At 56.6% G+C, this 22,825-nt stretch overlaps 1 protein-coding gene across 2 annotated transcripts; it reads right to left on the bottom strand.

The window, feature by feature from the left end:
- Nucleotides 1–5,720: 5,720 nt before the first annotated feature.
- MFNG (MFNG O-fucosylpeptide 3-beta-N-acetylglucosaminyltransferase) lies at nucleotides 5,721–21,641 on the bottom strand. Of its 2 annotated transcripts, XR_003520037.2 has the most exons (9): nucleotides 21,145–21,641; nucleotides 15,943–15,991; nucleotides 15,450–15,552; nucleotides 14,880–15,033; nucleotides 11,830–11,915; nucleotides 9,912–10,077; nucleotides 8,070–8,155; nucleotides 6,508–6,666; nucleotides 5,721–6,048 (listed from the first exon to the last, which is right to left on the bottom strand). XR_003520037.2 is itself a non-coding variant. In XM_027594879.2 (8 exons), the coding sequence occupies exons 1-8, from the start codon at nucleotides 21,397–21,399 to the stop codon at nucleotides 6,600–6,602; spliced, it is 966 nt and encodes a 321-aa protein (XP_027450680.1). In that variant the 5' UTR covers nucleotides 21,400–21,641; the 3' UTR covers nucleotides 5,721–6,599. The 2 variants fall into 2 exon arrangements, 1 of the variants encoding a protein (XP_027450680.1); XM_027594879.2 differs by having other exon boundaries at nucleotides 5,721–6,666.
- Nucleotides 21,642–22,825: the final 1,184 nt, after the last annotated feature.

Below are 22,825 nucleotides of genomic sequence, written 5' to 3'. Positions count from 1 at the left end.
CCTCTCTCATGGTCTGTATCCTGCCTCTATAAAGTCATTAAAGGTGCAAAGATACTTTCACCTGAATACTAAACAAAGCTGGGGGGGGGGTCAGTGGGCTGGAGACATAGCTGGCTGGGAACATACCCAGGCTCGGATCTTTACCCCAGAAGGCGAGGATATGGGTGGGAAGGACAAAGTTCACTGGGGGTGCATAGCATGAAGGGACGGGTTTCCAACCCAGCAGGGCCAAATGAAAGATAAACCTGGCCAGCAGGTCCTTGAAATAAAATCCAGAAGGTGGGAGAGGAATATGAGTGATATACATATCATGCGAGATAGGGTTTTGAGAAGCTTGAGGTGGAAGTTACCTGTCCAAAGCAAGAAAATTTCAGACCCGGACCACTGAGGGGCAAAAGGTTTATTAGCTGAACTTAGAAGAAGTTAAAAACAAAGGGATAATGTGTGCCCCCAAAGATCCTCCACTGTTTCCTCCCTGTGTGTGTCCCTCATCACACCATCATGTTCTGGAACTCCTGCTCGCTTGTTCACCTGTTTGTTGTATCTCCCTGTCTTAGTCAGCATCCAGTAAGCACTGTAACAAGCATCCCAAACCCAGGAGCTCAACCCAACACAAGTTTGTTTCTGGCTCTTCTGACAATTCAGTGCAGCCATTTGGCGGACAGACTTCCATGGGGAGATTCTGGGACCAGGGTTCTGCCCATCTCCATGCTCTACCCTCCCCTAACCCACAGTCCCCACCACCAGCCAGCGATGAGGACAGAGAGAGAGCCTCTCGTGGGGGGTGGGGGAGGTTACAAGTACAGCACAGTCATCAGTCAGAATTCAGCCACATGGCCGCCCTCACTGCAAGGGAGGCTGAAAATGGAGTCCAGCGGGGGCCCAGCAAGAAGAGAGGAAGTGCCACCGCTGCCCTCCACCCCTAGGATAGGATCCTTGGGTGCCACCTCTCAACCACCTGGTTCATGGTATCATGCCTGGCATAAATTCGGAGTCTGTGAGCAAATTAGTGGTGCTCGAGCTCTATCATGGGTACTGGGCTGGGTGCCCTGTGCCCAAATGCCCCGGAATGAGTTGGAGGATGTCATCACTCCCGTTTCTCAGATTAGGAAACTGAGGCTCTGGTAGCTGTGCAGCCTGCACAAGGCCATGCAGCTAGTCTGTGCCATGGTTAAGGTCTCAGAGCCAGGAAGCCTCTGCTCTGGAGATAGAGGCGGCAGGGAGGGTTCTGTCCATGGTGCTGAACTCACCTCAGCCCCCACTCCGTCCTCTAACCCAGTGGCAATTCATAGCCTCCTGGGAAACCAGGGGAATATACAGACTCCCTAGCCCCTTATTTGGAGACTTGGATTCTAAGGATCTAAGATGGGGCCCTGGAATCCCTTTGTACCAAACACCCAAGATTTTAATGCAGCCATCTTGGTACTGGCCTAAAATTGACTCATTCAATTAAATGGTCATTGGTATTCATGAAGTGCCTGCTATGTGTCCAGCACTGTGCTAGATACTGGGAGGCACAGAAACGCATCTAGCAGAGCCTCTGCTCTGGGAGAAATTTAGAGAGTCATTCGGGAGGAGATGTCGGGAGGCAAGGAGGAAAAGTACTCCCTCTGTTTTATGTGGACACCGTGCTAGGTACGCCTTTATCCTGCAAGATGAGATAAGTAGGTACCTGAAAACAGTAGTACCCATAACCATAACCAGTATTTGTACCTTTCCTTAGCGTCTCCCTAGTCCTATCTGCAAGGCAGTGTGTCACACATGCTGCTCCTTCTGATCTTCTCACAGCTCAAGACCCAGATCCATCAACTCATACATCAAGTCTTCCTGATCTGTACTGCCCTGTAAGCCCCCCAGATTTTAGTCCTTCCTCCTTTTGCCCCATGGTCTTGTTTCATCATCGTTACAAGATACGCCATGTTTTCAATATGTCCGGACTGGGATTTGAGCTCCCTCTTGAGGCTAGGTCTTGCATCTGTGTAACCTCTCACACGGGGATGCCTCCCCCACCCAGAGGAGGTGAGCAGTACATTCTTATTGGACAGATGACTAGGGGGAGTGGTAAGTGGGCGGAGGAATGTGTCCAATGACTGTGCGCAGGAAGAGTGCCACTGGGTTACAAAGCAGCTGGAACAAGTGCTCAGAACCAAAAGAATCAGGGTAGGTTTTGGGGAAACCAGGCAAGAGGCCAAAAGTCACTCAGGCAGGGCCAGCTTCCAGTCAAGGTCTGCCTCTCCTTTCTCTGGCTGTTTGGGGAGAACAGGAAGTGGAACCAGACTGCAGCGTCTGATGAGAACAGATGTTATCTGGGCCTGAATGTGGGGCATGGAGGAGGGGGCAGGGGAGGGAGAAAGAAAAGGGGGAAGGCCAGAGCCAACAAATGGAATATCCACAGACCCTCTTTATTTTACTTTTTATTATGGAAATGTTCAAACACACCCTAAAGGGAATAACGTAATGAATCCCCATGTGCCCAACACCCAGCTTCCACAACCACCCCTATTTTGCTATTATTTCATTCCTCCCCTCAATGTCAAAATTCCAGACATTATATCATTTCACCCATAAGTATTTCAGAATGTATCTCTTACATATGAGAACGTTTCTTATTAAAAAAGAACCCAGGGCTGCCTGGCTGGCTCAGTCAGAAGAGCATGCAATTCTTGATCTCGGGGTCATGAGTTCAAGCCCCACCTTGGGTATAGACACATTATTAAATAAATAAATAAACTTTAAAAAAGGAACCTCAATATCATTATCACACCTAAGAAAATTAACAATTTATTTTTTTAAGATCTTATTTATTTATTTGAGAGACAGAGAGAGAGAGCATGAGCAGGGCAGAGAGAGAGGGCGAGGCAGACACATAACCGACGGAGCCACTCAGGCGCCCCCAAATGAAAAATTTCTTAATACCATCTAATACAGGGCGCCTGGGTGGCTCAGTCGTTAAGCGTCTGCCTTCAGCTCAGGTCATGATCCCAGGGTCCTGGGATCGAGACCCGCATCGGGCTCCCTGCTCAGCGGGAAGCCTGCTTCTCCCTCTCCCACTCCCCCTGCTTGTGTTCCCTCTCTCGCTGTGTCTCTGTCAAATAAATAAATAAAATCTTTAAAAAAAATACCGTCTAAGATAAAGTCCATGTTCAAATTTCCTCACTTTTCTCAACAATGCCCTTTCTTGCCCATTTATTCAAACCAGGGTCTAAACAAGGTCCATGTGTTGCATTTGCTTGCTATGCCTCTCCAATCTCTTATAACCTCTAACGGTCCTTCCTTCCTGCCTTGTGATTGCCGTCGTGCTTGTTGAAGAAACCACGTCCTTCGTCCTGTAGAATGAGCTCCCTGTTGACATGCTGGGCTGAACCCTCACAGTGTCATTGGACATGTTCCACTGTCCCCCCATTTCCTGGATCCTGGTATTTAGATCTAGAAGTGTGGCCAGTGTAGGGCCAATTACTTGGGCAAGCAGACTTCCTGGGTGGTGCTGTGTCCTTCCTATTGCATCCCATCAAGAGCACTGAAGGTCAGGTTTTCCCTTTTGGGGTGATACTAAAAATGATCAGTGTCCCCAGGCTGATTACCCACCTGGGTGAAACCAGCTGGGTATCCACCAGGGGAAACAAGGAGGCCAGTGTACCCACCAGTAGTGAGCAAGGAAGCGGCTGTGGGGACACAGGTGAGGCGGACAGTGGTCCAGACCCCGGGGAGTGGAGGGGATGGCCAGTCCAGCACCCTATCTGCCCCCCCTTTTAACAGAAGAGAGAGGCCAGGGAGCTGTTGTTTATTGGACAGGTAGTACCTGTGCCAAGAGCTTTCTGTGCAGCATCTCAAAACAGCACAGCACACAACACAGAAGTCACTGTGTCTATTTTACTGGTGCGGCCGGTGAATGGTGGAGTAACCTGCCCAAGAGCATAGAGCCAGAGTAGAAAGGACAGTAGAGCTCTCCCGACCCTCCAGAGTCGTCCCACACTGAGGTGACCACTGCAGAGCCAGGTGGCCTCAAGCCTTGGTTCTGGCACCTCTAAGCCCTGTGACCTGGACCATGGGCCTTCTCCCTCTCTGTGCCTCAGTCTCCTAATCTATCAAATGGGAATAATACCTGCCCAAGGGGCACCTGAAGACCAGTACAGGGTGGTCCAACCTTGTCCCTCTCCCCTATGGCCGGCCCTGCCTGTGGGGCCCACGTGGGTCACATCAGTCCACAGTGCAGGCAGCTTTCTACTCTCCCATACAGACCCGCAAAGGGTTAAATCCAGACACCCCCCCTCCCCCCCGCTTCCTCCATCCCAATTCTGATCCTTGCTGACTCTGCTCCCCCTCCCTACCACAGCTATTCTGGGACAATGGAGGCAGCAGATGGCCCGAGTCCTGTTCCCTCCACCCGACCCCCAGGATCTGGGAACAACCCGCAAATCTCCTGCTGTTGCTTCTAAAAGCAGGCCGGCCGGCAGCCTTCCGGGTACGGGGTGGAGAGGACAACAGCTGTGGAGCACACCCAGTCCACCCCCACCAGGGCTGCAGGGCCAGGGCCACCCCTACTCCGTTCATGGCCCACAAACCCAGCATTAGCTTAGCCCAGAAAGAAAGGAGGCTTTGCAAGAGCCCAAGCAGCCCGACTCTGCACTTGACCTGCTGTGTGACCACAAGCACATGGTGGTCCCTCTCTGGGCCTCAAGCTCCTCCATGGAAAACCAGGGCTGAGGCTCTGGTGCTCTATGGTTCAGGCTGTGCCAGACAGAGTTGCATGAGGGACAAGGTGGGGTATCATTAGCTGGGGTATCCAAGGGCCGGAGGGGGTGCACTCCAAGGAGCCCCCAGCCTTGGCTGCCTGGCTTATCCCTCGGGAGCTCTCCTCTGTCCTCCCTCCTATCCCCATCCCAGAGCCCCATGGTGGCCAAAAGTTCCCACATCACTGGGAAGGATGCAAGGAGAGAAGAGGCATCCCATCCCCAAGCCTCCCCAACCTCAGCACCAGCATTCCTGAACTTCTACCATGACTGTTTTCATTCAGTCAGGCAGCCTCTTTGGGACCTGCGATCCTAAGCATGTTTGCATTGATTCATCTCCTACCCCGGCTGTCAAACTGCCCCTTTCTCTGACACACCAGAGGCTGACTCCCTCGGCTGTGTCTCCACTCTGCCTCTCCCAATTCTCTGGCTACCCCCAACCCAGGCTCCAAGGGCAGAGAAAAGGAGAAGTAGCTCCCAGCCCACTAGCACCACATGGCACACACCCAGTCACACGTGGATACATTGTACACACATGTGTGTGACGTGAGCACCAACACACACATCCACCGCACGTGTCCTTATGCACAGATCTGTGTAGAAAGGGGACACACCACCCCACACAGTCACGCACACCCTCACACACCCCGGCTCACCGTTGACTCAAGCACTCGCTAGAACAGTCACTGCTCACGGAACCCTTCCTTCTCCATGCCAGACTGTGCCGAGCCCTTCACGAACGCTCTATCATTTCACCCAGATATCAACCCACAGAGAAGGGGTTCCTTCCCTCCTCTATAAAATGGGCATACAGGCCAGAGAGACGGAGTGGATGCTTCAAGGTCATGCATCCAGCCAGCAAAGGCAGAGCAGGGGTATCTAGCTCGGGACCCAAATCAACACCACCCATCACCACTGTGACAGGCCGATCTAAGAGCCCGCCCCAGCCAGGAACACACTGACTGCATGTAACGGAAAACTGGACCAAGAGAAGTTGAAACAAGTAAGGGTTTAATTTTCTCACAGAACCAGATGCCAAAAGGGACAGGTGTGCCTGATTGTCATGGCCTTTCCTTCATGATAACAAGACAACCACCCCAGATCCAGACATCACATCCACATTCGCAGCCTAAAGGTATGGGGTACGGGACTGCCAAGTCTTCCCCAGAAGCCTCTCTATTGGCTTTGTTTAATTCGCACTAACAGACTGAGCAAGGGAGGCTGGGAAAGTGAGCAAAAGGATCGTCACCAAGGGCTGGGATCCATCATGATCCACCATCAGGGTCTGGGCACGCTGATACTCCAAGCAAAATGGGATCTGTTGGCAAGGGGTCGGAGCAAGGAGCTAGACACTGGTCAGCAATGACAGCCCCTGCCACAGACCCCGGGCTCTGCCCTTATTCCACCTAGGTCCCCTCAGGGGTTGGGGAACAAGCCAAGGGAGCCAGGAGTGGGTGGCCCAGTGCTTGACCCCAGGGGAATGACAGAGACCAGAGCTGGGGGTGGAGGCCAGACCCCACCCGAGGGCCCATGTAATTCTCTGGAGGGTTAGGACCCCTGAGCCCCAACCCAGTTCAAGGGCCCTCCATGCTTGTTCAATTCAGCCACCCAAGGCCCATAGAAGCCCAGCCCCTCGGGCCTCTCTGGCCCTCGCCTGGTGTACCTGTTCTCTGGGTTGTCCAACCCACCTCCCAGGGGCTTAGGACGCCTTCACCGCCAGCCACCATCCAATCCTGGGCTGACCCACCCCTCAGAGGCCCTGCCAGGGACTCCCTACCAAAGAGCACTTGCCACGAGTCCCCAGGGCTGCCTGGGGAGGCCAAGGACAGCCAGAAGCCTCAGCCCAAACTTTGCCTGGCCGTTCAGGGTTCATCTGGCCATCAGCTGTGGGCACCAAGGAGTATCTGGGTAGAGGAGACAATGGAGGGAACGGAACCTGTGGAGAGACCAGAAATGGACAAATGGTCACCTGACTCCCACGCTCACTCCACAGGTTCCTGGGAGAGCACATGTCACAGAGACGGTTTGGAGCCGGATTTCTCCCCCTCAGCACTCTTAAAACTTACGGCCAGATAAGTCTTTGCCTTCGGGTGTCCCGTGCATTGTCCAATGTTTAGCAGCACCCCTGGTCTCTACCCACGAGAAGCCAGGAGAACCCCCCTGAGTCGTCACAATCAAAAATGGTTCCGGACGTTGCCAGATGTCCCCAGGGGGGTGGCCCCTCATGAAAACCACCGGTTCAGAGAGACTTCAAAGGCCAGAGATGCCACAAAGAGACCCCAGCTGAGGCCAGACTATCTGATCACATGTATCTGAGTCCCCAGTCGGCTCCAGCCCTATTAGGCAGGAACCTTTGGATTCTAGAATCTTCGGGCTCAAAGAGAATTTCCCATCCACTCTTAAACCTCTTGGTAGTCTAGCCATAACTTGTGCCCTTCCACTGATGAGGAGCTCACTCCAAGAGAAGGCGATTCCTTTCATCTCAGAAATGTGAATTTTTTTTCCTATATTGAGCCAAACTCTGTCTCCTTGTAATGTCTAACTTGTTCAACACAGCCCTGGCCCCAGGGCCCCTTAAACAGTCGTGAGCTCTCTGCCCCCGACAGACAGCTCTGCGGGACTTCAGAGCCAGGAGTCCTAGTTCCCCCAAGGGTTCCGTACTCCAGATAAATCCGAAGGCCCGACAGAGCCCCCAAGGCCTTGGGGAGTCCCCTGCCCCCTCTCTTCCTGCATCTCAGCCACAATGGCTGCCGCTACTTCCTTCGGGCGGGCCTGTCCTCCCACCACAGCGTGTCACAGGCTGTGCACCTAGATGCTCTACAGCAGCCAGGCCTGAGCGGAACAGCCTCAGCCTCCCTGTGGCCTGTGTAGGGACAGAACCGGAAGGTGCCTGGGCGCCATTTTAGCCTCCTTTCCAACCATCTACCTACTGAAAAGAACCACTGAAGAGTATCAGAGACACAGAGAGCCTACAAAAGCTCAAATAAAAATTTCCCATCGGGGCCTGAAGTTCTGCCCTTAGAGCATCTCCTTTGCCCAGTGAAGACATTCCAGTGTTCCAGGGGCTCCTGAAGAACCGCAGAGGATCAGGGCTGGGAGAGCCCTTCAGATCCATGACACCCAGCTCCTTGTGTTACAAATGGGGAGGCTGAGGCCCAGAGAAAGCAAGGTATTTGCCCAAGGTCACACAGCAATCCTGGGGCAGAGCAGAGACTGAAATCCCCTCCCTCCACTCCTGGCTCTGCGCTGTCAGCCTCCAGGGCTTACCTTCCCTCCAGGTTCCCCTATGCCTGGACTCAACCCCTCCTCCAATCCTGCAGTTTGAGCCCCCAGACTCACCTGGAAGGGTCCTCCTTAGGGGAGAAGGGGCCTTGTAGCTTAATGACATTGAGCTTCCCCTCAAAGACGCCATAGCTGAGGGTGACCTGGGCAGAGAAAAGCAGAGAAGAAAGTGAAGGTTGGCGGGGTGTCCCGCTGGGGACCCCACAAGGGGGCGGTATTGGGCCAGAAGCAGGGAAGATCCATAAGACATTCTGAGGGGCACAGAGAGCCTGCCTTGGCCCCTGAAATTCCACCCTGAGCACTCACTGAGGAGCCCACCCCACTCCGCAAGGCGCTTCAAGCTCGTAGGGCACCATCGTGCCCAGACCCTATTTGCTTCCCCAGCTATCCACCTCACCTGAGAGGATGGAACGAGTCCCTTGCCTATAGACTACGAAACTGAGTCTCAAGAGGGGAAGGCACTGTTCCAGTAAAGTCCATGCCTGGACAGAGGTTTCTTGAGACTCACCATGGGGTCTTCACACTCCCTCTCTACCCAGAGCCTTGGGTTACTCCACATACAATGAGGACATGGGATAACGCCCCTCGTCAAGAGGCAGGGGACCACAGTAGTTAAAGACTGTGGACTTAGGGGCCACCTGGGCAGGGTTCAAATCCCCCCTCTGCCTTATGTTAGCTGTGCTATGTTCAGCTCTCTGGGCCTCAGTTTCCCCACCTACAGAATGGGAATGTTAGTGCTGACCTCATGCAAATGCTGGAAGGAAACAGAGTTAAAGCAAATAAAGCCACCCCAGCACGGTGCCTTGTGTGGTGGGTATTCTGAAAATCCAGCCATTAGGGTACGTGGTTTTGGCTGCCCAAAATCTGCCCCCTTTTCCTGGCTTCAAGCCTTGCGGTCTTATTGGGGCCAACCCTACACCCCAGTTCCAGGCCTGGCGAATCAACACTAACGCTTGGCCCTGGTAGGAAACGGGTCATGTGACACAAGCAGGCCTTCCAAGCAATGAGCACCAGCCCTGGAATGTGGCAGAAGGAGGAGCTCTCCTCCTGTGGGTGGGGTGGAAACCTGGAGCTGCCATCTTGCCTGCCTGTGGGTAAGCCCAATGTCAGGGAAGACAGACCAGAGTGGGGACAGTCTGAGCACGCAGACTTAGCCAGAACCAGCAAGGCGGCCCCCAGCTTCTCAAGCTCATGAGCCCATACGTGTCCTTGTTTGTTCGACTGGTCTGTGTTGCATTTGTGTCCCTTGCTGCCAAAGTGTTCTGACTCGCACTGATGGGTGAAGGATCCCGAGGGCCCTCCCAGCCAGGATCCCTACGGAACTGACCACCCATGAGTAGGAGGGCTCTGTGTGCAAGGCAGAGCCAGCTGGAACTCCGCGGAATCATTGTTTGCCAGGTGGTAGAATGGGGTGCCCCTCCCCGAGCCAGACATTATGCCTGAGGTTTCCCACTAAGCACCTGCTCTTTCTCAGCAACATCTGGGTTAGAAAGAAAGCAGGGGGGCAGCAGACAGGTAAGCTTTGGTGAAGGCAGGACAGCTGACAGGCAGAGTTGGAAAGGGCAGGCCTGAACCCTTTGGAGGGACGTGGCGGGGGGATGGAAAACGGAAGAAGGAACAGAGAGACAAGAGGGAGCAGAGCAGGTAGGGAGGGGAGTGGTCTGAACCTGAAGGCAAGCTTCACCTGGTCTGTGCAGGTCGTTCCAGCTGGTGTTCGGGGACCAGACCAAAGAATTTGAGCATCACAAACGCTAACCCTTGCGGGTTGGAGGTGGAGAGGGCTGAGTCACTGTGGGCCCGTCTGAGGGTCCTTTCCCACCTTGAGCCTCAGTTTCCCCATCAGTATGGGACAGCCCTCCCCCCACACATCCTTCCCCCACTGCCCCGGGGCCAGCTCACCTGCTCTGGGAGCTGGGCAGCCCCCAGCAGCTGCAGGGTCTCCAGGTGGGAGTGGAAGAGGGGGCTGGGCTGCAGGCGGCCACCTAGCTTGCACTCGACAATGTAGCCCACAGTGCAGTCATCAGGCAATCGGATGAGGGCAGACGTTTCCACGAAGCGGGAGCCGCTGAGAGACAGAGCCATGCTGTGGCCACTGGCGCAGAGCTCCCCCTGCCTCCCAGAAGGCCCTCCCTCCACCGGGGTCCATGGGCAGAGCAGAGCCTCTTGTGCACTGGGTGACTTTGGGCAGGCCACAAACCCGGGGAGCCTCAGCATCCTCTTCTGTGAAATGGGCATGAGAATGGCCGTGCCCTCACTGGGCTATTGTGAAGATTAAGTGGAAGAATGGCAAGAAGTAGCCCTTTATAAATGTATCCCTTCCTCTCTTTACATTCATTCACTCATTCATCCATTGCTGAGCCTCGAGGAGCTACCCGGAGCCAGGTACCGGGCTAGGGCTGCAGATACAGAGATGAGAAGAAAAAGCGTCCTGCCCTCGACAGCAGCCCTCATTCTGAGGGGAGACAGTGAACAGGTCATTTCAGAGTAGGACTGGCACTAAGTCAGAGGGAAGCATGAGGCCTGGGAGACACAGGGAGGGTAAGGTGGGCTTCCCAGAGGAGGTGGCAGTCTTTTGTTTTGCTTTTTATTTAATCATGACAATGGCAGGCTTTAAATAGAGTCTTACAGGATGTGTTGGAGTCAGCCAGATGTGGAGGAGGAAAGGGGCAGTGTCCCAGGGAAGGGCATCACCGGACTGCATGCCCCATGAACATCCCTGGGGGCCAGTTTGGGCAGGCCGCGCCGCTGCACAGAACGCCTCCCTGAGGGGCTCAGTGGGTGCAGAAACCTAGCCTTCCCTTCCCACCCCAGGCTGTGCCCGAGGGTTGCACCTGCCCAAGGGGGGTACCTTTTCCAATTCACACAAATATACCATAAAGGTGGGCAGAAGCCCGGATGGGGGCACTGGGCACAGGGAGGACCCCTGGTCACGTGTACACACCTGCTGTGGACATGTCCTAGGACAGCACTACCACTCCCAACTGGGGCCCAAGGTCCCCCGGGGAGGACCCCTCCTGTCCAGGTCAGAGCACGCCAGGGTGGTATAGGGGCAAAGCAGACAGGCCTTGGAGCCAAAGCCAGCAGCTGAGTGACCTCGGATCTGGGTGACCTTGGACCAGTCACTTGCCCAACCTCTCACGCCTCGGTCTCCTTAGCTGTGGAAACAAGGCTGACACACCTTCTTCCCCGGTAAAGTGCAGCCCTGACTCAGAGTCAGCCCCCAACACAAGGTAGCGACACGGATGTTGCTGCTAATAACAACATCCTGTTCCAGGCAGATCTCGAGAGCCCAGGCCTTTGCCACTTCCTCTCTAGAATACCAGTACCCTCATCCCATACTGGGGGCTTCCACCACCCCAAGGAACCCCTTCACTCAGGGACCTCTAAGGCTATCCCAGTTCAAAGGTCACCCCTTCCAGGAAGCCTTCCTTCTGTCCCTAGGCAGAAGTCCCTACTTCCTTCCTCTGAATGCCTCTACACTTGGCCTTCACCTCCCCTGTGACACTGGGGACCGGGTACCAGCCCAAACATTTTCCCATTTCACCCTCACACCAACCATTAGCGATCATATTATCAGGTCCATTTTACAGATGGGGTCACTGAAGCTCCCAGAGATTATACAACTTGCCTGTGTGTGGCAGAGTGCCCTGAGGGCAGGATGGCAGGTGGCTTGCTCACCACTAACTGTGTAACTCTGTGACACAGCATGAATGAGAGGCAGTTTCTCCTGAGCTCACTCTTAAGCCCTTCCTGCTGCAAAGCCCCCCACACATACCAGGCCCTACTCTCCCCCACCCGCCAGTGGGGCTTTGCTTACCTGGCCCATGGGGCCATCTTCAAAGCCAGTTTGCGATTGATGCAGAAGCCAGCACCCCCGGTGGCAAACCAGAACTGTACCAGCCTCTGGCGGGAGAGGTGGGGAGGGCCAAGGAGCAGGGTGAGCCTGGGGGTGGGGGCAACGCCCGGGCCCTCCCTCACCCCCCAACCAGCATGATTCAAAACCTTTTCATTTCACATTTCACTAAAGTCTTGCGACAGCCTGACATTATTATGCCCATTTTATAGACAAGAAAACCGAGGCCCAAAGTCACATGGCTAATTAATTATTAATTAATTAAGTTAATTAATAAATTAATTAAAAGTCACCAATTAGACCCCAGTCTGGCTGGATTTCAGTTAAAGAGAATATGTATCCTATTTGTCCGCCCAGCACACCTTACCCCTTTCCCCAGCGGAATGCCTCTACCTCACCCCAGGTGGTTCGGGGGCAGGGGTGGGCTGCCAAATACAGCATCTGCTGCCCTGGGCCACAAGAGGTGGGCAGGAAGGGTGGATCACAAGGCCACACCCCCTGAGCCAGTGATTGGCTCAGTGACGGGAAATGACTCAGGCCAGCCAATCCGAGTTCTTCCCTGAGCTCCCTATGCTACCTAGGGGGAAGAGCTGCTTTCTACAGAGTCACCAGTCTTGGGAGCGGTAGTCCCAAAGCCCCCGGTGCCAAGCCACCTGTACTGGCCTCACCACTTCCAGGTCCTGGGACTGAGAAAACTCTGCACAAAGAAAGATCGCGGCCTCTCGCAGAGTAGAGAGAGAATGACGTCCCCAAGGCCAGCAAACCCCTTGACATCTCAATCTCAGGAACCAATAACCTCCCTTGGGGTTTAAATCACTTTCTGCCCCTGCCTCGTCAGTGAGGCCTCGTGAAGTCACAGCTCATGAATTTCTCTAAGGCTTTTGGCAAACCCTGCTCCCTTTCAGCTGTACTATATCTTGACCAACGAGTTCCCTACAGTTACCTTCTCCCAAGTACATAGTTGGTGCTTAATTGATGCACGGTGCATGGGGTTGGGTTATCTCCCATGATGCAACAGTAAGAAGAATCCAGGGCAGGAAACTGGGAAGCCTGACTCTGGGGCCTCAGCCTCCTCCACTCCTCCCAGCTGTGTGACCTTGAGAAAGTCTCTGCTCCTCTCTGGGCCTCAGATTTGTCACCTGTGAGCACTTCTGCTCCAGTGCGGCCAGCCCTGTGTCCTCCTCCTAAAGATCTCCATGAGCTGCTTCTAGAAATGCCTCCCTCTTAGCTAGAGGTCAGGCCTCGAAGCAGAATGAACGGGTTCTTAAGGACCTGACACATAGGAGGTGCCCAGTGAATGCTCGTTTAATGACCTACAGGCCCAGGGCTTCTGTTCCCAGATAATTAAAGGAGCGACGGCATTAACAGTAGAAGTGCCTATGACCCTGAGCACTGCTATACGGCATCCTGGGCCACAGACGAGGTGACGAGGTGCAGAGAAGGGTGGTCACCAGCCTGGGGTCCCAGAGCTGGGACTGAGCCTGAGCCAGAACTCTTGCCCCCTTTTGCTGTTCCCCTCCCCCAACCACACAACCCGGGGGCTATCCCAGAATCCAAACAGGCTGGGACACTTTGGGGCAGAGTCTAAGGATCCTGCCGATGGAGTGTGTGCAAGGAGGGTGTTAGTGCACGTTGTGGGGTCAGGGCCTGCGTGTACTCAACAGGTGCTGAACCTGCCCAGTGAGTAGGAGGCCGGGGGACGCAGGTGTAGCTGGGTTGGGTACCAATCGCTGACACTTACTAGTGTCATCACGTGCCAGGTCCCATTCCAAGCACTTGGGTAGGTGACCTCATTGAATTGTTCCCTTTTTTGCTCACAACCACCCTATTAGGTGGGGATGGTTATCACCCATTTTGCAGACGAGGAAACTACGGCACAGAAAGGTGGGGTGACTTGAGCAAAAGTCAGGAAGCCAGGAGGTGGCAGATGGCGTGTGAAGCCCGAAAGCCGGGCTCCAGAGCCGCGTGCTCAACCCCTACCGCCAAGCATGTGGTGGTGTGGGGGCCTGGGGCACCCCTCGCTCACCTGCAGTCAACTCACACACACACCCCCAGGGCCCAGGAGGATTTAATTAGGGCTCAGAGGCCGATTAGCCACTGATAATTAAGGTTGTGTGCTTCCTGCTCTTGGTCTCCCTAACGAAGCAGATGGTGAGCCAGGGAGGCAGAGAGCCCCACTGCAGGCCCAGCTCCTGCGCCACGTGCCGCCTCTAGGGAGGGGGCGCCCCCTGACTAGCCTTTTCCCTGGGGCCAAGGGAGCCCCCTAGGGGCCTGGGTCACACCAACACCAGAAGCCTGGTGGGTCCTGGGGACCAGGAGAGAACCATGCTCCATACTTACACTACAGAATTCTTCCGTGTTTATCTGCAAGTTCAATTTAACTATTATCCTGATTTTTGGTTTATTTGTTTCCTAAATCTCACAACCCTCATTAGCAGCCATCTAGGTCTGGAGCTGAATGAAGCTGGTGCTAGGGACCCCATTGTGCCCAGGTGTCACCTCTTTAGTTGCTGGTCAGTGAAGTCTGGAGAAAGGAGGGGTGCAGAGGGGAGGGGAGTGCTCAGGGGCTGGGGGGCAGCGCAATTTACCGCGCAGCCCAGCAGTATCGGGCATTTGAACAGCCTGTACAACTACATGACAATACCAGGGGCTAGGAGCCCTGCCATGGAGTCAGGCAGCCTCAGCTCAACCCCCCGCAACACACACACACCCCCTACCCCACACACCCCTGTCACTGTGTGACCAGAATGAGCCCCTGCTCCTCAGTGACTGAGGCCCTCCTGTGTGCCAGAGTCTGCGCCTCACCTGCATTATCTCAGTCTCCCCAATTCAGAGGAGAAGACAAGATCGATGGCAAAGTCACCAACCCAAACACACAGCAAGGAGACCAAATGAGAAAGTGGGAAAACCCACCTGACTCCGCAAGGGCCCTGGCCCCGGCCCGGCCCCGCCCCCCGGCCTGGCCACAGCCAACACCCACGGCCAATGCACGAAGGAGGAAGGAAGGGACCCACCGTGCGGTTGTGGGGCCTCGGCTCAGAAGCGCGGATAGGCCGGTTCAGGCTGGGCCGGCCTACGTAGACATCGTGAGTCTGTGGGAAGGCTTTTAGCAGCTTCAGCAGTGCCCTTGGGTTCACATAGTTGTCGTCATCCACGTGGCAGAACCACCTGTGAGGACAGAAGGGGGATGGTAAGCTTGGAGGAGGGTTCCCAAGGGCCACCAGCTAGCCAGACTCCCCCATGCCCCCCATAATCAGTCAACAAAATTTGGCAGTGAGAGTAGCTAACACTGAAGGCCCATGCTCTGAGCCTGATAGCATCTTGTGTGAGCTCCCAAGGAGAGTGTGCCCACTTAACAGGTGGGGACCGAGGTTCAGAAAGGTTAAGACACTTGCCCAAGGTCACACAGTCAGGATATGGCAAGACTTGAACCCAGGCCATCTGCCCAGAGACAGACCCCAGGAGGCCCTTACATGATTAAATTCACAGGACCCAGCCGACTTCATTTTTTGACACAACACCCTATTCAGGAACTAGCCTGAGGCAAAGGTCACACCTGGCCCCAGAGACCCAGGGGCACTCACCACAGCCCACGGGCCAAGAAGGTGTCAAACTCAGCAGCCATCTTGCAGGACAGGGCGGGGTGGCTGTGCTCAGCAGAGCAGTTGGTGACCACAAGGTGGGACCCTGGAGAAGCGGGGACAAGTCAGGGGACCCTACCCAGGTCCTCCCCACAGCCCGGCACACCATGAGAATGCAGAGCAAGACTTCAGCCTGGAGCGGCCCACCCATTCCCATTTTACACATGGGGAAACTGACCAGGGAGGGCTGACTCCCCAGGACCCCAGAGCTAATGAACAGGAGGCTGGGCTGGGACCCACGAGTCCAGGGTACCGTCCAGAACAGCCCCTCCTCACACCCACACCCGCTTCCAAGGAAGAAGCCTGCTCCCCTCCTGGGCAAAGGGGAATCCCCACATGCCAAGAGAGGGCAGCCCTGTTTCTTGGGGACCCCAGGCCAGGGGACAGCCGCCCCAGCTTTCCCTGGAAACAGCTGAGGGGCCCCACCTGGACTTACCCAGTCTCTCCTGGAGGCCTTCATCTGAGCTGTCGGTGAAGACAAACGTCTAAGGAGAAAGAGGAGTCAGGACCGGAGTCGACCAAGGACAGCCCGCAGGCACGCCCCTGCTGAAGCACCTGTCAGAGCTCCATCCTCCGGCAGTGACAGACACACCCCCTCCCAACATCATCACACACTCCTTTCAGACACCACGACTTTCTCAGCTACTCCCCTGACAAGACACACAACACAGCCTCACACCACACACCAGCGACCACGTCACTTGCACAAGTACCCTTGCAGACCAGCGCCCATGGGGACCCTCCCAGAGTCACACCCTCTTCTATCCCACACACATACACACACTGCAGTCCCCCTTGGCCCCTCCATCACCACACGTACACAACCTGAGACACTTTGTCAGGGGACAGACTCTGCGTGGCAAGACCCAGACCCTGGGACAGCACACCTGCTTGGGGAGATGGCCATGGCTTTCACAGCCACACAGACTCCCTGGGCAGGTGCAGGATCCTTACGCATCTCAGAAATTTTACATCATGATCCAACCCCAGCTCTCCCAGATTGCAGAAGCAGCCCACCAGCGGCTTGCACAATTCCTGGTCCCTGATGACCTCACTGAACCTCAAGACAGGTGTCATAATCTGTCCCCCTCGCAGATGGCAAGACTGAGGCTAAGGGACAGGCCATGGTTGTACAGTTGGCAACTGCTGAGCTGGGATTCGGACCCACAGGCCCTGGATCTCTCCTCACCACGCCCCAGGCAGGTAGAGGCCACTCAAGCCCTAGATAAATTGAACACAAACTGAATGAGAGACGAATGAGAAGCAGCTTGTGGCAAGACAGACCCACAGCCGGGGACCCGTCTAACCCCCATTCCACACCCTGCCCAGCACATGCACCTTTCCCTGCCTGAGCAGGTCCTCTTGTCCGCCAAGCACAGCGAGAGCCTCCTCTGACCCTTAGGTGGCCCTGTCCAGGGCCTGGACAATTTTGAATTCTTTCCAAGGGAGGACCAAGAAGAAAGCACCCCACCTGTTGAAAGGCCCTCAACATCCCCATCCCTCACTCGGGCCACCCTGGGGCTGGCCCTGTCCTCCTTCCAGACTCAGGGCCTCCAACGGCATGCCCCTCCCTGCTCAGCCACAAACTTCTCCCTGGTTTCCAGGAACTAGCCCTTCAGATCAGATCAGCCCCTGCTTTGAGCCTCAGTTTACCTGGCCGGAAAATGGGGGCGAGCAGTAGCTGTGACAGTAAAGTGAGATAATGTGAGAAAGAAGAAGAAAGAGGTGGCAGCGAAGCCAGGCTCCGCTTCTTATCTCGGGGGAAACTGAGGCTCCAGAGACCAGAAGCCAGGGTTGGGCACAGGAAGGGGCACAAGGGAATGAGTCCTGTCTCCCCAAGAGTCCACAACCATGGGCCTTCTGAGCCATTATCTTTCAACGGATTAGGGCAAGACCTTCAGATCTCTTTTCCTGTCAGGACCAGAATCAGATAATACCCATACCCACCACCCCGCCTAGCACCTTCTGTGGCTCCCTACTGCCCTCAGGATAAAGGCCAGCCTCCTAAGTGTGGCCATGAGGGGCCACCCAGCCCCTGTGCCTGATGCAGCCTATCCCACCACTTCCTGCCCCACCCCTTCTCTTAAATCCAAAGGTCTTTCAGTTCCCCAAATGTGCCACACACATGCACACCCCTCTGAGCCTTTGCACAGGCTGTGCCCATTTCTTGCCTCCTAACTCCTAGTTCAGTCATCACTTCCTCCAGGAAGCCTTCCCTGACACCCCTCCCACGTGCCCCTCAGCCACCTGTTCCTGCTGATGGTAAGTAACAACAGCCCCTTGGTAATGAAAATCTATCCTTTGGTCTCTCCCACCAGACAGTGACATCCTGAAGGGCACAGGCCTGGTCTGATTTATCTCCCTGTCCAGGAGACCTGGGCAGCACCCACTTTCTGAGCCCCCCTCCCTGGGGTGTGTCTCCCACCTTCAGATTTAGCTAACACTGGAGGTCCCTGGATGTCGCTGCAGAAAGTGTTGGTGGCCCGATGCTGGCCCTCTTCTCTGTCCCACCCACCGCCTCAGTGATGCTCTCCAGCCCCTCGGCTTTCAGCAAGAAGCCATCAAACCCCACGGCAGCCACAACTTCTCCCCGGGTGCCTCAGACTCAGTGCCCCAGCTCCTCCTGGACCTATGCTCCTCTCGGTGCTCCCCATCTTGCTGGGACCCAACACGCTGGGGTCACCACGCCTCCTCTCTTTCACACCCCACACCCACCCAACCTTCAAATCACCCAGGATGCGACCTCTCCACAGCAGCCTCCACGGCCACTGGTGGCCCAGCCCCTCCCTGGTCATCTTCTGCCTGCTTTGCTACAGTCACCCTTGCCCTGGTCTCTCTGCTGTCCTGTCCCCACCCCAAGTCTGTTTTCAACACAGCCCCCAGGGAGCCAGGGAAGTAAATCAGGCCTTTCTTGCCCTGCTCCCTGGGAAACTTTTACCACCAAACATCCACCAGATAGTGGAACTCTCTGGAGTTTGGAGCATGGGCCAAATGGGCCAGGGCATGTTTGCTGATGGATGAATAAGCCCCGAATCAGTAGGGGAAGGGGGAGGGAGGGGGTCCCGCTGCAGGGCTGGGGGCTGGGCAGGGCGCATGAGGCCGGTGTTCCAGTCCCTGGGAACCCTGAGATTGGCACAGAGCGGTGGGCAGAGTTTCCTCTGAGCCAAGGGTTGCATTTAATTTGTTTAAGCAGGAGACTCTGACAATGGTTAAAACCTCACAGGAAAACAAAAGGATAGGCAGCCCGCTGGGGTCAGGCGAGAGGGGACTGGGGGCCATCTGGTGAAAAGGAAGGAAGATGTGGGGCAGGCTCTGCAGCCCTTACCCCCCACCCACCGCCCTCGAGGGGTCTGTGGGGAAGGGAAAGGCTCCCCACGGAGCCTCCCCTAGCCCACCCCCTCTGCCTGGGACAAAGGCTACACGAGCCCCAGCCTGCCACCACAAAGGCCCACCTGCCACCCGGCCGCCCTTAACCAGCTGGGGCGGGCGCCTGGCCCTGGAGTTAACTAGCTCAGGCCCACTGCTGAGGGCAGAGCTAAGAGAGGCTCAGAGACCCTCCTGTCCTGTGCAGATGGGGAAACTGAGGGCTGAAAGGGGGAGGGTCTCAGCCAAGGTCACAGAAAGAGATGCGCCAAAGGGTTGAGACAAATGAGCCCCAGATGCAGTGTGCGGTAAGCATGTGTCTCCCTGCCTCCCCTCCTCTTCCTCGATGTAAGCATCCTTCCTTTCCTCAACCCTACATAAAGGACAAGGTTTCTCGACTCTGCCCCTTGTGCTGGGGGTGGAGGGGTGTCACGCAACTGAGTGAATTCATCTCCTACCTCAGCTTCACTGTGCTCAGTTTCCTCGCCTATAAAACAGGCCTATCGATACCTCCCACTCGGGGCTGCTGTGGGGGTTAAACAGAGTGAGGCATCTGATGGGCAGCCCCTTGGGTGCTGAGCAGTGGGCATGTGGGATTGAGCTTGAGGCACACAGTGGGTGGTTGCTTCCTCGCCTTTGCTGACCTGGTCCTGCCAGGCCCACTCAGGCTGGGGGCCCCAGGACCCTCTCCTGTGGCCCAGCGACAAGGCAGCTCTGGGATCCTGGGTCTCAGCAGAGAAAGAAGGGCCCCAGCCAGGAGGAAGGGGCTGGGTCCCACTGGGCTCTGCACCCCCAAGCCTTCGGAGTGACGTTGACAAGCACTTCCTCCCTCTGGCCTCAGTTTCCTCATCCGGGGCAAGGGCACCACCATGGTGATCAAGACAAGGCAGGAAGGGGCCTCAGACCACGTGAGGCAGGCTCCCGGGTACACAGACGCAGCACCATAAACAGGAAGGTCTGTGGGCAGGGCCAGGCTCAGTGGCTTCCGCAGGAGGAACCAGAATCTCCCCAAGATGAGAAGCTGTGTGTGGGGGGTCCAGGGAAGAACCTGGGTGCTGGGGTCCCCCTGGAGAAAGGGTTAAATAGGGTGCTAAGACATCATGGTCAGGAAATCGGGGAGTGGGGGTGCCCCTCCCCAGAAGGCCCTGGGCTCCTGCAGACATCCCCTCCCCTGCTCCTTGGCCTCCCAGGAGCCCGCAGTCCCCTCCAAAAGCCCAGTCACTTCCTCCCACTGAGCCCGTCACCACAGTAGGGACTGTGTGTGTGTGTGTGTGCGCGTGTGGGTAAAGCTAACCCTTCACCTCCCCCAGAGATGGTTCCCAACACCCCTAAATCACTGACTTTGCTTGGGGAGGGCACTGGGTCTGTGGAGGGCAAGAGCCAGAGGGACTCTGCTTGTCCCCAGAAAGACATAAGCCATACGGCCCCATCATCCACACACCTCTTGTCATAGCCCGTCTAACGAGGACACTCTGGCTCCCTGCAGGAGCGCGCGCGCACACACACACACACACACACACACACACACACACACACACACACGCACATGCGTGCTGGGCAGACCTCTAACCTCTCCCCGCCATCGCTTGGTCACCACCGTCACAGTGGACCTCCCCCCTCCATCCGAAACTGCCCCACAGGAAAGGAGCACAGGAGATGAGGCGCCGCTGCGCTGGGCACACCCCGGGTAGCAGCGGCGTCGGGGGGGCTGCCAGGAATTCTGATGCCCCCCCATCCCACCCCTCTCCCCGAACAGGCCCCCCCAAGACCTTTGCCTTCTCAGCGGCTCAGCCCCTGGTCTCCACCCGAGCAGCCCGAGCAGCCCAAGCAGCGGGACAACAGGCCTGGGCTGGCGGCAGCCTGGCCTGGGCACACGTCCGAGTCAGGACCCCGCAGACGCCTCTACCCTGGCCACCCTGCACCTCCCCGCTGTCCCCATCGCCAGTCTGGGCCAAGGTGGGCAGGAGCAAAGACTGTGCTAGAAGAGCCAGGAGGGACTGAGGAGCCTAGGGCAGGGGCCCCGCCTGGCCCCTGAAAGACATGGAGCAGGGGGCCTCAGGAGCACCTGGCTCCAGGGCCAGCGAGGGGCCCAGGCCGGGCGGCAGGAGCCGCTGGTCCCCAGAGGAAGGAGGAGGGGGAAGACAAGCCCAGACTGGGCAGGTGGGCGGGCAGCTTCTCCCTGGAGGCCGCCAGGGACCCCAGCCCAACAGAAAGGCCTCCAGGAGTCCCTCAGGCCAGGGCCCACTCCTGGGGCCCGCAGTCGCCCACTTGTCACCTGTTCCCTGGTCCTGGAGACCCACGTGTCGAGCAGCAGCTCCAGGCGGGAGCGGTGGAAGGCTCGGGTCGTCTTGACTGCAATGAAGACATCGTGCAGCCGCAGCTCGGGGGACAGAGGGCTTGGCGGGCTCAGTCCGGGGGTCTCCCGCATGCTCTGTGGAAACAGGCTCGAGTGGTACCGTAGGGAGACGAGCCCCATGCACAGAACGGTGAGGAGGGCTCCCGCCAGGCCCCGGACGAGGCGGCACTGCATTGGCCCTGGGACCCCAGACAGCTCAGCCCCCGAATCCCCACCCGACAGGAAGGCGAGGCTGGTTCGGCAGGGGCCCCGGCCCAGGCAAAAGTCTGGTAGGCATCGGGGGGTGGGGGAGGCAGGCGAGGAGGGGAGAGGTGGGAGCCGGTGCTTTGGCCGGGGAGGCCGAGCCTCGCCGCCGCCGCCGCCGCCGCCAGCCCTCCACCTGCTCCCGGCGCGCTCCCGCCCGGCTCCGGGACGCCTGGCCCCGCCCCTGCCTCCAGCGCAGCCCGAGGGGCGGGGCCGGCCCGGGGAGCCCCAGAGGTGGCTGGAAAAGGCTCTGCCAAAGGGACAGCCCCGGGGGCCGGCCAGCTGCTGCAGTGGGGGTGGGGACAACAACAAACCCTCCATGCCCCCATGGAAGGGAGGGGCCGCCCAGCCTCCCCACTCCCCAGGGACTGTCAGGTTAGCTCATTCAACACCCATTGTTTTACGGTGTCCTGCTCTCCAGCCTCCCAGCTTTTGCTCACACTGTACCTCCTCCTGGATGCCCTCCCCCATCCTCCCCACCGTCACCCATGTTCCTTTCACCCAGCTACATCCTACTTGGACGTTAAGGCTCAGCTCAAGGATGCCCCCCTCCCAACCTCCAGGGCGCCCACAGTAGTTTGCTCAGCTCCTTGGCTCTTCACAACAGCGGGAGGATTGCTAGTCCCGTTGATAGCTGAGCACATAAGGCACAGAACCATCGAAGATGACCCAGCAGCTCAGCCACAGAGCCAATCGAACCCAGGTCTCTGGGTCTCACCTGGCCCCCAGGAGGCCCCAAAGGGTGCCTGTCCTGCTGTAGCCGACCGCACCCCATCTCACTCAGCAGTCTTTATTGCTGCCTCTCTCCTAGCCAGGCCAGGGACAGAGGGCATTCTATCCAGCCACCGCCTCCATCTGGTTGGACACAAGGTCATTCACATCTCATCCTTCCTGTTAGAGCCCTGCATCTCCCATCTCCTTCAGAACAAAAGCCCAAGATCATGCCGCAGCCAACAGGTCCTGTGTGAACTGGCTCCCCATTCCCTCCAACCCCGCCTCCTACTACTCTCCCCTTGCTCCCTCCACTCCAGACCCACTGGGCTTGTGGCCAGTCCAGGCACACACCCACCTCAGGACCTTTGCACATGCTGTTTCTGCCTGGGCCTTTCCCTAAAGGTCTGCACATATCACTCCCTCACCTCCTTCAGACCTACACAAACGTCATGTTCTCCACAAGGACTTCCCAGGCCACTTTTAAAAAGTTGCACTATCATCTCCCCCCTCCTTCCTAGCCCCCCCAGACCTGTCCTTTCCAGGTCCCTTTTTCTGCCGTGTTCTCTCCATAGCCCTTTTTATCTTCCAACACCCTATGTATTTTACTTATCTACTGTCTGTCTTTCTCATGAATATATCAGGG

This window comes from Zalophus californianus, chromosome 9, assembly GCF_009762305.2.
Source record: "Zalophus californianus isolate mZalCal1 chromosome 9, mZalCal1.pri.v2, whole genome shotgun sequence".
NCBI lineage: Eukaryota > Metazoa > Chordata > Mammalia > Carnivora > Otariidae > Zalophus > Zalophus californianus.
Note: the sequence above shows the minus strand (reverse complement) of the source record. Positions and strands in the feature narration are given on the sequence as shown.